A 17,606-nucleotide genomic window follows, 5' to 3' on the forward strand; every position below is an offset into this window, starting at 1 on the left:
TTTTCCCTTTTTGATCTGATTTTTCTTTTGCAGTGATAAATGGAAATATATTTAGAATAGTACCTATTTAACCTATATTGGATTACTTGTTGCTTAGGGGAGGGGGGAGAAAATTTTGGAACACAAGAATTTTGCAAGAGAATGTTGAAAACTGCATGTATTTTGAAAAATAAAAAAGCTATTAATAAAAAGAACCAAGTCTATTGGAATGGGCATACATCACCTCATTGTTTAAAAAAAAAAAAAAAAGTCAAGTCCATCAGAGTTGATCATTACACAGTCTTGTTGCTGTGTATAATGTTCTCTTGGTTCTACTCACTTTACTCGGCATCAGTTCATGTAAGTCTCCCCAGGCCTCTGAAATCATCCTGCTGATTGCTTCTTACAGAACAATTATATTCCATAATATTCATATACCATAACTTATTCAGCCATCCCCCAACTGATCGGCATTCACTCAGTTTCCAGTTCCTTGCCACCACAAAAAGGGCTTGGCACAAATATTTTTATACATGTGGCTCCTTTTTTATGATTTTTTTGGGGGTAGAATACAGATGGTAGGAGGGATATCACTGAAACTCCTGAGCATTAGTTTTCTCCCCTGTTAGATGCAGAGGATAATCCTCATACTATATATCTCATGGAATTGCAAAGAGTGCACTTAAGGCTGATTTCAGAAAAGCCTGGAGAGACTTCCATGAATTGATGCTGAATGAAATGAGCCAAACCAGAACATTGTACACAGTGACATAACAGCAAGATTATGTGATCAACTATGATAGATGTAGTTCTTCTCAGCAATACAATAATCTAAGACAATTCCAATAGACTTGGAATAGAAAATGCCATCCTCGTCCAGAGAAAGAATTACCAAGACTGAATGCAGATCAAAGCATTTCTTATTTTTCACTTTTTCTTTCTTGTGGTTTTTCCCTTTTCTGATTTTTCTTTTATGACGTAACTAATATGGAATTGTTTTAAATGATTGTACATGTATAAAAAAACAAAGAATGGACTTAAATTAGTATATACATTATAATTAGATGCTTAAAAGTTTTATCATCATAGATGAATTCACTAGAAGAGAAGGGGGAAATCTAATTTGATTGGAAAATTCAATGGGAGGGGTAGTAGAGTCTGGTGTTGGTCTCTTGTTGCTGAACCAAATTACCCATTGTTGGTTAATTGCTCTTTGTAAGGGCAAGTGATTGAGAAATAACTTCTGTGTGAGGTAGGATTTCTAATCTTCATGACTCCACCTCCAGCCTTCTTACTCAGTCAATTAAGTCAATAAGCATTCATTAATTAACTCTATTAAAGCATACCTACTATGTGCCCAACACTAAGAGCTGGGGGTACAAAGAAAGACAAAAAGACAGTTCCTCCCACAAAGTGCTTGTAGTCCAGTAGGGAAGACAACATGCAAACAGCTACATACAAAGAAGATGCATACAGAATAAATAAGTTATAACCAACCAAAGGAAAGGAATTAGGAAATGCTTATAGTAGAACATCTTTTCTCACTGCATTGTAAACTTTCAAGTTGTGCAAAAATCAGTTATTAATTACATTTTTCATACCTTTCTCTGTTAAGATGTTACTAAAGTATGGCTTTACAGAAGGATGCAAAACTATGGTCCATTTTTATTTGCTTGTGTTAACTTATTATCTAGTACTGCTCTGGTGATTGTAATGGTCTACTTTTAATTTGTGATTTATGTTACTAGATTTTTGTTAAATGATTCTGTTTATTATACTATTCATAACAAAATTGTTGGAGCCTATTTTTAAATACATTTCTTAATTTCCGCTAACTAAACTAATATTGATTTATTTGCATTGATAACATGAATCAGTTTTAATTAAGCTTCTCTTAGTATTGCATGAAATAGGCAAAGCCTGCATTGTGATTCCTGAAGTGCCCTGATATAAAATAATTATTAATAACACATAGTCATTTTGTGGGGGGGAGGGTAAAATGCTTATTGAAGCAAGCCAGGAGGGAGAACCTTCTAGGCATAAGGGATAGCTGGTAAAAATGCATGGTCAAAAGGGTGACTAGAGGGTGTTACAGTGGAGAGAGCACCGGACCTGCATAGAAGTCAGGAGGACCAGAGTTCAAATGCAGCCTGAGACACTTAACTCTTCCTAGTTATGTGCCCCTGGCCAAGTCACTTACCCTCAATTGCCTGGCCAAAAACCACAAAACTATAAGAAGACCTTATGGTTAGAAGGGGCCAGGTTGCAGTGTCAAGGATTTTGAATACCAAACAGAATTTTATATTTGATCCTGGAAGTGTTAGGGAGTCACTGGAGTTTTTTTTGAAGGGTGAGGGTAGTATAACGTGGGTGGATCTGGGGTTTAGGAAAATGAATTTGCCAGCTGAATGGGGAGAGGAGACAAGACAGACTACTGGAGTAGTCCCAGGGAAGTGAAAAAGGGTGTGCATGCGGTTCTGGGCAGTGTCATTAGTGGGTTTGAAGCAAATGGCCTCTGAGGGCCCTTCCAGCTCCAGATTTATATGCCTAAGTTGCAAAAAGAGGCAGATTTAAAGTTGAAGTTGGAGGAAATTTATTAACACAGCTTTCCAAAAATGGAAGGGACTAACTGGGAAGATGATGATTTTCCCTTTGGTAAAGATCTTCAGAGACTAGATGATCATTACTTCTTGGGTATGTTAAAGAGTGGCCTCTTGTTTCACTTGGACAGGATGGCCCATGAGATCTCTTCAGAGACAGATTCTGCGATCTTGTTAGCTCAAGATGCAGTTTCCCAATTTCCTGCTAGTGCTCTGCAGCCAATCACTCATGGCCCCTTACTTCCCCAACCTTGTACCTTCCAAGAAAAGCTCTGCCCTTCCTGTTTCAGAATTAAAGGGAGCCTTTGGCCCCGGTTGATATTATTGGCAGAAGCATAGGGCCCAGGAGCCCCAGACCAGGGACATGGAGAAAGTCATGTTTAGCATTTGGGGATTTTGTGAAAAGGTAACCAAATGGGATCAAGATTTGATTTTAATACCATCTAAATTTCCTTTCCTCTGTATCATTTCCCCTCCCAGAGAACCTTCTTGTAGACCAGAGCCTTTTTTTTAAAGGGGGAAGAAATTTATTTTTAGCAAGGCTGATCAGATGTTGGGGGGGGGGTAATGTTCTACACCCCCTGACTCCATGGAGGAGAAAAGCCTGTTTTTTAAAGGCGCAACTTGTTCTTTATAATTTGTTTTTCATTGTTTTGGGACAGTGACTTTGTGAGCCCCATTCTTTCCAAGTTACCCAGAGGACTCAGTTAGGGGCAAAATGAATGTTTAGCAGATGGTTTAGCTGTGTATGTCAGGTGATTGGAATTTAGGCTCAGGCTTCCACTGTACTTCTTTATAGATATTTATCTGTAGATTGATGTTAGGACCTTGTAGGGCCACAGTCCCTTGTTAATCTTGTGGCTTGACATGCAACTATTGGCCTAAGACTTGATGTTCCCGGATCAAGGTCAACAGCTTGTGCTATTTCTCTCCAACTTCTTTTACTTTATGTGAAACTTTCTTTTTTCAGATTGATGATGATGAACCAGGCTATGACCTGGACTTGTTTTGCATCCCTAAGCATTATGCCCAAGATTTGGAGAAAGTATTCATTCCTCATGGGCTTATCATGGACAGGTCAGTGACACACAGTCATTTATTATTATTTTTTTAATTAAAACTTTTTATTTACAAAGCATATGCATGGGTGATTTTTCCAACAATGAGTAATTTATTTTTTAATTACAAAACAAATGTGATTTTGAAAATGTTGGTTATTAATGTATGTAAAAGATTTGAAAACTTGATTTGTGCAACTTTTAAAGACATATCGAATTTAAATAGGACATTGGTCTTGATGGTCTTGCTTTAAAACCAATCTCTTATCAGGAAAGTGGTGCAATGAGTTAACAGAATTGAATTTGAATACAGAATACTGAAGATCTGGGTTCAAAACCTGACACTTTGTCAGCTCTGTGATAACAGACAAGATATAGAACCTGTATGGTCCTTTGTCTTGTCATCTCTAAAATGAAGATTGGACAAACCGGTCATTCCAGCTTTGACTTTCTGATCGTTTGGAACCCAGAGAAATTTTAACAGTGGAGATTGGAGCCCTGGCCATTTGATTCTGGGTCCAGTTCTCTTGCCACTGTTCTGCTGCCTTGCTCATTGTTCTCCATGCTTTAAAATCCTCTTCACAAAAACCTAGAACCACTACTCTTCCATTCCTAAAGGCTAATGGTGAAACAAACAATAGAAGAGTGAGACAATGGACTACAGCTATATTGTCTATACACCATCAGATAGGATCATTGCCTTTGCTTAATGTGGGAGGGCGGGGAATTGGGAGTGGAAAATAACTGAGAAAAACAAAAGTATCAAGGAAACGGTCTTTAAATTAAAAAACTTTATTGGATAATGGAGCTCTCTAGTAATGAGTATTATAGAGAGAAATGGAACCCCGAGTCAGATGCTAGAGAATAGAGAATATGGAGAACACTTCTGTTATATTATTGGCCTTCCCATTACTGAGAAAGTCAATGGGGCTGAAGTACAAGTGACCAAATGAGGTTGTACATATCTTCTGTGTAACGAGGTGCACTGAAGAAACTCATCACTGGTGGGTACTGTATCTGTCTCCACTGTGTGCTGGATTTTTGAATGAAATTTTTTACCTCTATAAAATCAACTCTTTTAGGAGGCAGTGAGGGAGTAGGGTAGATGAATACAGTTCAAGGCTTGAGTTCAGGGAGGAACTGAACTCAAAGAAGGAGTGTTCAATATTAAACACATTCTGTTAAAATCTTGGTTTGGGGTTTTTTGTGTTTTTTTTTTTCCCCAATTAGGACTGAACGTCTGGCACGAGATGTGATGAAGGAGATGGGAGGCCACCATATTGTTGCTCTCTGTGTCCTCAAAGGTGGCTACAAGTTCTTTGCTGATTTGCTGGATTATATCAAGGCACTGAACAGGAATAGTGACAAATCAATTCCTATGACGGTAGATTTTATCAGACTGAAGAGCTACTGCGTAAGTATATTCAAGGTTGTTTAAAGTGATTGAAGAGTCTCCTATGGAAGGAGTGTTAGGAATGGGTTTTTACATGAGAATTGAAGGTTTTCTGTCCATTTTCTGTAAAGCCTGAGCCATTGGTTCTCTGAAGCACTAAATTCTATGGTTTTCAATTTTTATTTAGTGTGCTTTTAAGACAAAAGTAAATTTAAATTTATATTATGTGAATTTAAATAAGTTGTGATGTTAGCAGTTCCTTTTCCAAACTACCTTTGGCGCTTGTAACATGTCGGCCTGCATTTGAGGTAAGTTTTTGTCCCGAGAGGATAGATTTGGTTTTAAGAAAAAACCAGTGGCTACTTGGAGCCAAGTCTGAAGAAGGTAGGTCACATAATAGAATTTTTGATTAAAAACCTGTTTCCCAAGGAATGACTTCTGAGTCTGAGCAATTGCTACAAACCAATGAGATTCTGTTTTTGTTTTGTTAAAACAGAAGTCTTCTATTGCTTCTGAATTTCTACAGAAGTAATTGACTAAGTGTTATGACATGAATTGTCCACAAACAGTGAGAGCGCTGTGTCCATTTGTGATTAAATATGTATGCTTTTGGGGGTCTTGGGACTTTCGTCATTTTCCACTGTGGAATTATACACCTTTTTTTCCCCAAATCATGCTGGAAACACTCTTTATTTCCATCATGATTACTTTCTTCCTCAATAAGTCTGTCATTTTGTCTCATTTCCCTCAAAAGATCAAAATACAATGTCATATTCGCCATTTCTGTTCTTTCCTCAGAAGGGATGCCATAGTTTTCATAGAAAATTCCTCATGTGGGGATTTTCTTTGAAAATGCTTTGTCTTTCGATTTAAACTGGGGTGCGGGAGTCGGCCTCATTCACACAATGGTTTGCTTGTCTGAAAGAATTAATCCTTTGCTACTTATCTCTATTGGCAATAGACCAGACCATTTAGTGTGGATGTTGTCTTCCCCCACCACCATCTTGAAAGTTTTGGTGCCAGCTCAAGCTCCGACCAGACGTTCTTCCATCCCTAAAGCTTCTTGTAACATGCCAGATGTCTCACTTGCACATTTGTTTAACTGCACACAAAATTTGAGAATCTTTGCACGAAGTAAGGCTCATTCATTAATTTTTTTTGGTGAGCAAGCAAAACAACAATGGCCCTCGCTCACTGGGCACAGCTGTTGGTGGCAAGGCTGACTGACCTTGAGGTTGCAGCTGTTTGCAAGCTAAAACTTGTTGCAATGTCTCCATTAGGAGCGGGTCCATTCCTCTTCCACTAGCCACCTGAGAACATTGGCGATTAATTTTTTTTAATGACCAAAACTCATATGCCTAGGAAATTGGACAGAGAACTTTTCCTTTAAGAAAGCAGATATGAGTAGAAGAAATAATTGCAGTGAATGAAATCTGTTTGTTTTGAACTAAAAAGTGTTAAGAATTAAATATTCTTCTCTACTGCTTTTAGTAGCTATACTTCAAGGAAGGGCATGGGCATATTTAACAATTTTATTCTGCTTTTAAGATTTTTATTCAAAGTTATTTAGGTTGTTTTTAGATCCTAAGGAATTATCAAGGTAAACTTTAATAAAAAGCTAGCAGTTGTAAAATGTCTACTTTTTTGATTATGTAAAATAGAGAAGCAGATTTTTCTACTCTGATTTTTATTTAAGAAATTGGAGTAAATCCTGAACAATATTTTCTTAAAAATTATAAACGGGGGAAAAAATCAAATTCTTAAAAATGTTCCCCTGCTGGTCAAAATTCTGGAAGATTTTTAAGGATCTGTAATTCCATTAGAATGGATAATCCTCTCCATCGATACAGATCTTAACCCCTCTGTAACTTTATTAATTTGGTTGGCAGAGAGTTGCTCTAGCTAAAAATGTCATTTGTTCCCTTTATGCCCTCTCCAAACTTGGGGTGTTCTTCAAACAACAGACATCACAGAGCCTGTATTTGAAGCCTTTCCAGCTTGGTAGGACCTGGTGGAGCAAACGCTCCATTGGTATAGTCTTAGAAAATCCAGGGTGCCTACCGCATCACATTGAGGCGCATAACATTGTAGTGGAAGCAAATTCTTTCTTTCTTTTTTTTTTTTTTTTTTTTTTTTTTGAATCCTAATAACTAATTTCTGTCTTGTGGCTATCCATGTGGATCTTTTAACTTACAACTATTTTTTAAAATCTGTTGTTAAAAAACGTTTGTTTCAAGAAATGATTTTTAAAAAAAATTGGGAGGAGGGCAGGGAATCACAAAAGAGTGCCTTTCAAGTATACACATGGAAAGCCAGTGGAAAGTTCTAAAAATTGGAAGCTTAATTTCTTAAATCCATAAAGTGGAGATTAAAATTGTTTATGGGATCAGCTAATATTAATGGGAGGAGGATAAAATGAATTCACATGCTGATCTGTAAGCACTTGTTTTAAAGTTATTTTAAAACAGTGAATTTAAAACAGAAAAATAGCTAATCTATACTAATCTTGAAACTTTCTATAAACTATTAAATTTTCTGGCATGCAATAAAAAAAAAAAAACCCCAACCCACTACTGATGCATCGTTTGTGCAAATGTGATTCCCTGTTCAGTTTTGATTTCATTTCACACTCTCTAATACATTTTTTGTTAAAGTATCTTGGAAGGGCAATAAAGTTTGAACAGTGTAAGAATTTTGTCCCAGATCTCTGTTCTTAAGTCATGACAGGTAAGGGTGACAGGCATTTGCCATTTTTGTGTCATAGTCAATAACCAAAGGGAAAGTTTAAATGATCTGCTATGTGCCTAAAATAGGATTAGTCTGGTCATGAGTAGTGTTAAAGAAAGTGTGTTCTAAACGCCTCTCCTTTAAAAACAAAATGTATTCCTTTCTGATATTGCTATTTTCTCCTGTCTCTCCCTCCCTTCTGCCCCAATTTCTTCTTTCCCATTAAAAAAAAAATCTGTGAAGACTTTGAAATCTCACACTACATGGGAAACTTAAGAATTATGATCTGTTGACAAATGTTCACGCCTCCCTTGGGGCTCGTGCCCTATTTCTTTCTTCATTCCATATTAGTAGAGACTTCTGCTTGAAAACCAGCTATTCATTTTCGCCTCTTCCAGCAGCATTCCTCATTCATTACAGCCAAGTCACAACCGTCAATCTTCAGTGACACTCACTTGCTAAGGGTCATGAATAAGCAGCTGCTTCCTGTTTCAAGATTAAAATGACTTTATAGGCACTTGGATAGATCTGTGATCTCCTTGATATACGGGCGTTCCTTCCAGCGATGCAGATCTGCAACACCAATCACGCCTTCTTATCCTGTGTGCCTCTTGTCCATGTCCTCCTGTAGATCCTCCACAGGGAGTCCACCCAACGTGCTGGGATAGGAGCCTTCCTCTAGATCTCTTGACAACGCACGGATACCGTTGGAGCGGACGGCTTGTCCATCTGTTGTCCCTTGCTCTCACTACATGACTGACCCACCTTCCTTTCCAGTTCTACATCTCTCTGGTGACTTCCTTTATACCACTTCTCCACAATTCTTGGCTGGTAATAGACTGCAGCTTCCTCTTCTCTTCTGGGTTCATTTATAGCAAGAATTCAAGATCGACAGGATTTTCATTCTTCTAGTAAATGTCCCTTCATTGCCCGGATAAAGATCTCACATTTAGAGCACCTGAGGCCGATTAGTTGGTTTAGAAACTTGACAGGCATCAACAAACGTCCATAGACAAAGAAGTACGAGGGAAACGAAGAATTGTATTTCAACCTGTCCCTGTGTTTCACCTTAATCTTTAGCTTCATATATATCATCCCCTGCCCCCTTCTCTACCGCTTGATCTTCATCAGTCCAGTAGAAGAAAGAGAAACACTGGCCATTTTGTATTTTTCTTTGTTCTGAGTTGCCATGGCCAAAGAATTCGTTACCAAGTGGCTAACTTGCCGGTGATGAGCTTCTTCATAATTAGCTAGGCCGATCCTTGGAAAGCAGACTTGGTCTGTTGCCAAGACCTATTCAAAGCCTTTACAGCATAGTAGAACCTGCCAGAACTTGAGCTCCTACTACCACCCCTGTGCCGCAGTGAAGCATTGAAGAACTCTGCTGATGTGGATGTTTTCAAAGGTCATTTCATACATGCAAACATCAATATAAAGTTGCCATTTGATGGCTAACGATAATTAGAAAAACTACAAGAATCTGAGAGTTGGAAAGGACCGGAGAGGTCATCTCTTCCAATTCATGTCTGAATGAGTGGTCATCAACTTCCACTTGAAGAGCTCCAGCGATGGGGACCCTACTACCTCCCAAGGAGATCCATTCCATTTTGGAACTGCTCTGAGCTAGGAAGTTTTTTCTTACATTGAGCCCAAATCTGCCTCTCTGCAACCTTTACCTGCTGCTGCTGGTTCTGCCTTCTGGGGACTATTAAGTCGAATCGGTCTTCCCCATAATAGCCTTTTAAATGTTTCAAACCATCCAACCTCCTCTCCCCCCCTACCCCCAAGTCTTCTCTTCCCAGGCTGTACATCCCTAGGTCTTTCGATTGATCTTTGTGTCACATGACTTTCAGTTCCCTAGCCTCCCGGTCACCCTATTCTGGAGATGCTTCAGCTTGGCAAGGTCCTTCCTAAAACATGGCACTTCAGACCTGAACACAGTATCTCAGATTGTGATCTTACCAGAACAGGAAAAGAGAATCGTAGCTCGCTGTGTGTTTTCTTCTAGTCCTTTATGTTGTAGCTTCAGCTTGACCTTTGTGTGCATGTGTCTGTAGTCAGTAACTGATAAAAATTGGCTGTACATCTTGACATTCGAATTGCTTAAAGCTTAGCTTTTATAAACATATAAAAAGCAAATAGAATTCATGTCTGCACCAAAGGGCAGACTGCAAAAATCCACCCAATTTAAATAATTAGGAATGGGAATAAGGCATACCTGTGGTGGTAATCGGGAAACTTGCTCCAAACCAGCTCAAAGACCAGTGTCTTCCCCCTCCCCCCCACCAAAGATGGGGCATGGCCCTTTCCCAATTACTTGGGCAGACCTATTCATTGCTTTGGAGCTGGAGTTGGTAGTTTTTCAGCTTGTGGTCTGAGGAATTCAGTTTTCTCAGGATTCAATAAAGATGCCAGGAAAGAAAGTAGTTGTGGTGAATGGGTCTAATTTGTGCCTTCACCATTAAGCCCTGGCCCCAACCCAGGATCCTAGCATTTCCCAAAAAGAAAAGAACAAAGGGTTCCACAGCCTAAACAACTCTGAAGAGTATGTGTCCCAGAGTAGCAGTTAGTTAATAACAACATTATCAAAGACAAAAATAACATCATCTCCTCCGGGCCGTGAGGGTACCATGCGGTATTAAATGCCAGCATAGTGCCCGGCACCTAACAAGTGCTTCATGGAGATTTGTGCTCTCCCATATGATGACTAAGCCCCTTGGAGTTCCAAAATGCTAAAGCTCGGATTGATCTTCTCATATCTCTTTCCTAAGATTGGAAGGGAGGGAAGGGCGCATGGTTCGAATGTGTGTATGCCCGTGTGCACACATACACACAACGCGCACACGTGCCGGTGTGTGTATTTGTGTGGCATCTGTGTTGTACACACGTGTATCCGCATGATACGTGTGTGTGCGTGTGCATGTATATGACAGAGCTCTAAGTACACATGCTCCAGTCAGGTCTATATTATAACACAAAGCTGAACTTAGCTTCTTGGGGGCTGAGCCACAGCTCTTCGAACCCTAGCAGGGTTCTAGGGAGCTGGAAAGGCTTTGGGGATAGGCCGGGTTGGTGATATACACTGTCCTGAACCTAGGCTGACTAAGTATGGAAAGGCTTCTACCACCAGGCTGGCCACATAGAGATGAATTTTTTTGGTCACAGCAACTCTTCAGGACCCTCTGAAACTATAGAAGGGTCACGGTCTGTGTCAGTGGGAAGGAGGGGCCCGCGCTGACAGAACCACGGTTCCCCGAGGTATATGCTCTGTAGACATTTTTGTACGTGTATAGGATGTGGTCGAGGGGTAGGAAAGGTGGAGGAGGAGACGTTTGCATCTCCGACTAGCTGGATACAGGGGAGTTTACTCGCTGTGTGCCAGCGAGTAAACAGGTAGACTGAGGATAATTGGAAAGCACTTTCCTAATGGCTTGAAAGAATATACTTTCCTGCTTTTTTTCCTCTGTGTGATTCTGTTCTGAGCAGAACCCCACGGAAGACAGAGCCCAGCAGCCACCCGTTGCCCATTCCAGCACCCCCATTTCTCGCTGCATTTCGTACAACTGCCCCACTGACAACACGGATATGGATGTGAACCACATCCGGGCGCAGAGCTTCCTCTTCGGGTGTGAGCTCAAGGCAGACAAAGATTTCCATTTCAAGGTGGGGAACGAGCAGACCGAGCACCAGCTTTCCCTGAAAACGGTGAGCTTGGGAGCCAGCGCCAAGGACGAGCTGCACGTCGTCGAAGCCGAGGCCCTCAATTTCGAAGGCAGCCCGACTACCGTCACTCTGGCCTCGCTGAAACTGTCTGTGCAGCCCACGGTCTCTCTTGGTGGCTTTGAGATCACCCCTCCGGTCGTCTTGCGTCTAAAATGCGGTTCCGGGCCCGTGTATGTCAGCGGCCAGCATCTGGTTGCGCTGGAGGAAGACGTCGAAGAAAATAACGTGAAGGTTGTGAATCTGCCTGCCAAGCGCGCCGCTTCTGAAGCCGATGACAAGATTCCCCCGAAAAAGGTAAAACTGTCTGAGGAGGAGGAGGAAGAGGAGGAGGAAGAGGAGGAGGAGGAAGAAGAGGAGGAGGAAGATGATGATGAGGCAGAGGAGGAGGAGGAGATAGAAGAGGTAGATGAGGATGAAGAGGAGGTAGAGGTGGAGGATGAGGAGGAGGTAGAGGAGATTGAAGAGGAGGAAGAGGAGGAGGAAGAGGAAGAGGAGGAAGAAGAGGAGGAAGAGGAAGAGGAAGAAGAGGAGGAAGAAGAGGAGGAGGAGGAGGAAGAAGAAGAGGAAGAGGAAGAAGAGGAGGAGGAGGAAGAGGAAGAAGAAGAGGAAGAGGAAGAGGAGGAAGAGGAAGAGGAAGAAGATATTGAAAATAATAATCCTCTCGAAAATAAGTCTAATCCTGATAGTCCTGCACAGAATGGAGAAATGCCCAATTTAGAAGAGGAGACAACAGATTCTGAGCCGGTCACCCCCAAATCAAAAAGCCAGGAGTCCTTTGACACTGAGGAGAAGGTTTCCCCAAGTCCTCAAGAAGCTAGCTCTCCTGAGGATGTTAAAGAGATTCAGGCAAGCACAGAAAAAAAAAAAACAAAACAAAAACAAAAAAAACACTAGTTTATTCTTTCCCTAAAGTAAAAGGCCAATTCCACAACGTTAAAGAATTGCTTTGGGATGTCCAATCCAGAGGCTAGTCACCATCTCAGTCGATTGAAATCTCTTTAAAAATCTTAACTTTGTTCCAATTTGTCCACGATTACATTGCTGTAATAGTTGCTATTTGGCTGTCCTTTTTATTAATGTAGAGTAAGAACGTTTTCCCTGCCAAGCCTTAGAGATGTCATTCAAATTACCTTGCTAAGAATGTGTCATCCGTTAGGGTTTTTTTTTTTTTTTAACAATGCAGCTCTTCCCTTGGATTCATTTATTGGGACCTTCTATTGGGAATGATATTATGGGAGAGAGTAGTAACAGTAGCCAAACAAAGGGAGATGAGGGAGAAATAATAGAAAGGAAATAAATGCAGGATTTTGATAAAACTGGGGAGGGGTCTCTTCAACCTGATTTCCATCAGGATGAGAACTGCTTCCATTGATTGCAGCTCATCAGCAACTCAACTGTAACGGTCTCTAGACTTCAAGAGTTGCCTGATGCTCTTAAGTGATTTGCTTGTCACCAGCCAGTATCTATCAGAGGCAGGACTGGGGTTTGTTATTTTTTTTTTATTCCAAGGCTAACCCTCTCTTCACTACTCTAATGAGCTTTAAAAAAAAAAAAAAAAAAAAAAGAACCAATTAGGTATTTTTTGCCTTATTTAGTTAACCCTGGCTGCAAAGAGCAGCTCTTTACAGACTTACTTTTTAAAATTTCATCTCTCCCTGCATTTAAGAATCTTATTTATCCCTAGACTTCCATTAAAAAGTGGGGCTACCTATCCCAGGGGGAAAAAATGACCCCCTAAATACCGAATTGAGATCCTTTTGCTTAGCAAGAAAGAGTTTAAGATATCTAGCAGCTTAGCAGAGTGCTGAACGCCCGGGCCCACCCCTTCCCAAGCCAAGGTTCCTCGCTAGCATTTTCCCACTCCTATGTTCTTATTTCCACCTTCCTGCCAACTCCCCGAGAACTGAGGAATATTTCCTTTGCCTCTCCAGTTACAACTTGTACGATTTGTATCCCCCTCCTCGCTCTTCTTCCTAGTTGTAACTATATACAACTAGACAGAGTAACGTCCCAAACAGCTAACTTGTGCAACTTTCTCATTGGTTCTTGGAATGTTGTAAATACCCTTTTCTTTCCAAACAGAATGACCAGTCTACTGGAGACATAAAAGTGATTGGTGGAGATGATCTCTCAACTTTAACTGGAAAGGTTTGTATAGTGGATTATAAGGAAAGAGCATCACGTGTTCACAGATTCATTGTAATTTGTGCTACCGTGGCTTTCTTCAGATGCTGTGGAGTCTTAGTAGCCTATTAGAAAACATCTAGTGTTTTACTCTCCAATATATGGGGGCATATAAGCTTAAGCCCACACCAGAATTTGGAATAAACATATTTTAAATGATGTTTACCCACCCACCTTTAGGATCGAGAACTTGGTGCTCAAAATTTTCTCTCTCGACCCCCAAATCCACTCCATCCTAAACTCCCTATTTTTCTCAAGAGGAGTCCTATCATTTTGGTTCCCTATGCTCCCAAAGCTGGGCCTGTCCTTCACTCACCCAGCCAATCCCATCTCTATAATATCTCTTAGCACCATCAAGCTTCTCTGCACTCGTGACCCTTCTCACCTTTTGCTGAGATTATTGGAACAGATTTCTAATTAATCTCCCTGATCCGGTCTTTCCACTCTCTTCAAATCCTCCACATGATGCTGTGATGATTTTTCCTCAGGAATAGTTGTTTGAAGGTACAAGATTACATTAGCAGACACCAAATGTAGTACTAGTCTGTGGCCCAAAACTGCCACCCTGACTTTCCATGGCCTGGACTCGGGATCGTAGCTAAGACAGATGGAAGAGCCTTCCAAGGCCTAGTCTAACCCCTTCCTTTTACTGGAAGGAAAATGAGGCCTAGGGAGATGAAGGGACTTGAAATCATAAATGTAAAGCCAGAAGGGTATCTCAGATCCCCAGAGCTTATTCCAACTCCATTCCATTGAATATTTCTATCTAATGAGCCACTTCTTTTAAACAGTGTTTCTGTAAGTACAGTTCCATAGAGCTTTTCAAATTTGAGAACCCCTTGTAGCAGCAAGAAACTTTACAGATCCCTGCATAATAGTAGTGTACTGTTAGTAGCCATGGATGAGGAAAAGAAATACTTGGTGCTCGATGAGAAAAAGGTCCCGTGAATCCAGTAGTGCTTTGAAATGGATGTCTTATTGATTACGGCAGCATCATTGGGAAAATGAATACATATATGTGTGAGGCAATCTGTCTACCTGAAGGTATGTTTGCTTATTTGCATATAAAGTTGCAGGCTCCCCTTGCAAAGTCACTACGACCCCCTCCTCACCACTATCATGTGGGCCTCTAGCTCAAAGTTTGGGAAGCATTATTACCTCAGTCATGGGATGGGGTTGGGAATCAAAAACATTCGTTTTCTGACTTGAACATAATGTTTTTCACCTTGTTCTTTTCTTTGTTCTAGAATGTCCTGATTGTTGAAGTAAGTACTATGTTACTGTTGGAATTTTTTCTGTTGATTGATTTAAATGGATAGTCACTGTGCTGAGCACTGGGCAAACGGGGGAAGGCAGTGCAGAAAGGGGAACTGAAGAGGAAGGGAGGAAGCTCCTTAGCCCGGGCGGGGGCGGGGGGGAGGTCAATGGGGAGGACCTCAAAGGAGGAGAGGTTTCTCAGGGTGGAAATGCAGAAGCCAAGAAGGCCGAAGAGGATTCTGGAGGCATTTATACCTAAAACATCTTTAGAGGTAAAAATAGGATAAGAATGGAGTCTTGGAACCTGAGCATCTCATCAGGAGGCCCATTGAAGTGGTTTAAGTTTGAAGTAATGAGGTTTTTTAAAAACATAAATGTTCTTGTATTTTCACCTTTTGCTGTTTGCTTGCTTTTTTTTCCTTTCCTTTTTTTCCCCTTTTGATCTGATTTTTCTCCTGCAGCATGATAAATATGGAAATGTTTAGAAGAATTGTATATATTTAATCTAAAATGGATTATTTGCTATCTGGGAGTGGGGGGGGGGGCAAAATTTGGAACACGAGGTTTTGCAAGGGTGAATGTTGAAAACTGCCTTTGCATATATTTTGAAAATAAAAAGCTATAATAATTAAAAAAAAAAAAACCAGTAATGTTCAAGAACTTAGATACCCAATGAGTGTTAACATTTCAAAGTCCCTTTTAACAAAAATGGGTCATTTTCTTCCCCTGCTCAACCTTATTTGTGACACTTCACTCCAATGACTGTAATTATAAAGATAGGGAATGAGCCAATGTGGTTTCATTGGACATGCAGGTAAAGGGAACTTTCTCTTAACAGAGTCGAAGGCAAACCTTGCGGCTCTTCCAAAGGCAAGGCTAGTCCAAGGCAGGACCTCCAGGCCTTTCCAGGCTTCTGGAAGCTGGCTTTCTTTTCACTAACTCAACTCCCTCAAGCTGGAGTTACAGCTGCTAACTTAAGAAAACTCAGATTCACAAGGGAGGTAAATACCCTAAGAATCATTAGCCTCCGCTTCCAGACGAGGGAGCAAATGTTCCTAGTGGCCAGTTGGATCACCTAAAGTCCCGAGAGCTAGGGTGGGCTTGGCCCAGCCTCTTGGCTCTCTGGGCATTTTTGCCTGTGTCTCCATGACCGACTGACTGGTGGCTGTTAGATCAGAACCACCTTGAGAGGACAAACATTTGCAACTTGGAGATCAAGAGTCCAAAATGTCACACACAATGTTGGGAATCTGTCCTTTGTACAGCCTCAGAACTTTTTTTATTGACTAAAATGCTCCCCCCTTGACAACTTAATAACAGCTCTTTGAAGAAACTGTATTCAGGGCTGTGCACTTGGTTTATTTCTTACCAAGAGATACTAGTATAATGGAAGAACATAAAGTTATACATGGGATTCAGGCACGTGTCCCTATTTGTTTTTAAATGGGAACTTAGCTATGTTTTGAATGTGAGATGTAGCCATATTTCCTAGTGTTGGGATTCAGTTGCAGCTGTGTTTAGAAGCAGTCTTAAAAGTTGGAAGGAATTGGAACCATTTATAGCCAGTTTTTGTTGAACATGAAAATCGATCCAATCTGATTGAAAGTATTCCCTGATGGTTTGAAGTAAGATATTCATACATCAATCTAAAATTTAGACTAAATCTAACAAGAATTGTCTATTTTTTTTTATTCTATGAAGAAAATGAAATGTCACTTCCTGGGTTGGTGGCCACTGGGGGAGATGGGGCTGGGCTGAGCTGGGCTTCTCTTTTCTAAGTTCTACTTAAGCGGTTTGAACTAAGCCAACTTCTCAAAGGTTTTTCCACTTGAAATTATTGATCCTGTAATCGGTAAGAACAAATATCTTTTGGACTTTTCAGTAGTATTCTATTTTTCCTGTCACGTAAAGATCGTTTTTAACATTCCCTTTTTCAAAAGATTTGGGGTTCCAAATTTTTTCTCTCCCCTCCCCAAGACAGTGAGAAATCTGTTATAGGTTCTACATGTACAGTCATTTTAAACACAGTTCCATATGGAGTCATGTGAAAAAAAAATCACAAAAGGGAAGAGCCATGATGGGGGGGAAAGCAAACAAAAAAAAGATGAAAATCATCTGCTTTGATACGATAATCTGTACCTCACAGCAAAAACTCAGCATTTTCAAATTCATGAGAGACAGAGCTATGAGATTCTTCTTGCTGCTTTGGATATCTTAAATAAGGAAATACAGGTCTGCATGAGTGCAGTAGCACTGAGTTTCAGACTTCCTCCAAATCCTATTCAAAGGCTTGAGGACCCACTTCCCTGGCCTCTGTCCTGAGTGTCAAAAAAACTTGAGGGAGATAGCATGAGAACAATTGCCTCGTGTTATCTATCACTTGTGTTAGGAAAAATTAACAGTTTGGTCATTTTTTCCCCCATTGCTGTTTCTTATCTACAAGCAGGAGCTCTGGAGAACTTGAAGGTGATACTTTCCTTTGTCATTTTAACATTCTTTTTTTTTCACATTCAGGACATAATTGACACTGGCAAAACAATGCAGACTTTGCTTTCCCTGGTCAAGCAGTATAATCCAAAGATGGTGAAAGTTGCCAGGTATGTCATCCTGATAATAAGTAGGTTTTTAATTTGAAGTGCATAAAAAAGTCCTCCCTTGGTTCATCTATTGCTTTTATAGTAAGTG

General features: G+C 40.5%; 1 protein-coding gene across 1 annotated transcript in view; it reads left to right on the forward strand.

The window, feature by feature from the left end:
• HPRT1 (hypoxanthine phosphoribosyltransferase 1) overlaps positions 1-17,606 on the forward strand; it is a 34,175-nt gene that overhangs the window by 14,628 nt on the left and 1,941 nt on the right. Inside the window, exons 2-7 of the mRNA XM_031944976.1 lie at positions 3,550-3,656; positions 4,868-5,051; positions 11,244-12,326; positions 13,563-13,628; positions 14,912-14,929; positions 17,436-17,518. Of these exons, the coding sequence (XP_031800836.1) occupies positions 3,550-3,656; positions 4,868-5,051; positions 11,244-12,326; positions 13,563-13,628; positions 14,912-14,929; positions 17,436-17,518 (1,541 nt within the window). The remainder of the gene's footprint in view (positions 1-3,549; positions 3,657-4,867; positions 5,052-11,243; positions 12,327-13,562; positions 13,629-14,911; positions 14,930-17,435; positions 17,519-17,606) is intronic.

This window comes from Sarcophilus harrisii, chromosome X (genome assembly GCF_902635505.1).
Source record: "Sarcophilus harrisii chromosome X, mSarHar1.11, whole genome shotgun sequence".
NCBI classification, from domain to species: Eukaryota; Metazoa; Chordata; class Mammalia; order Dasyuromorphia; family Dasyuridae; genus Sarcophilus; species Sarcophilus harrisii.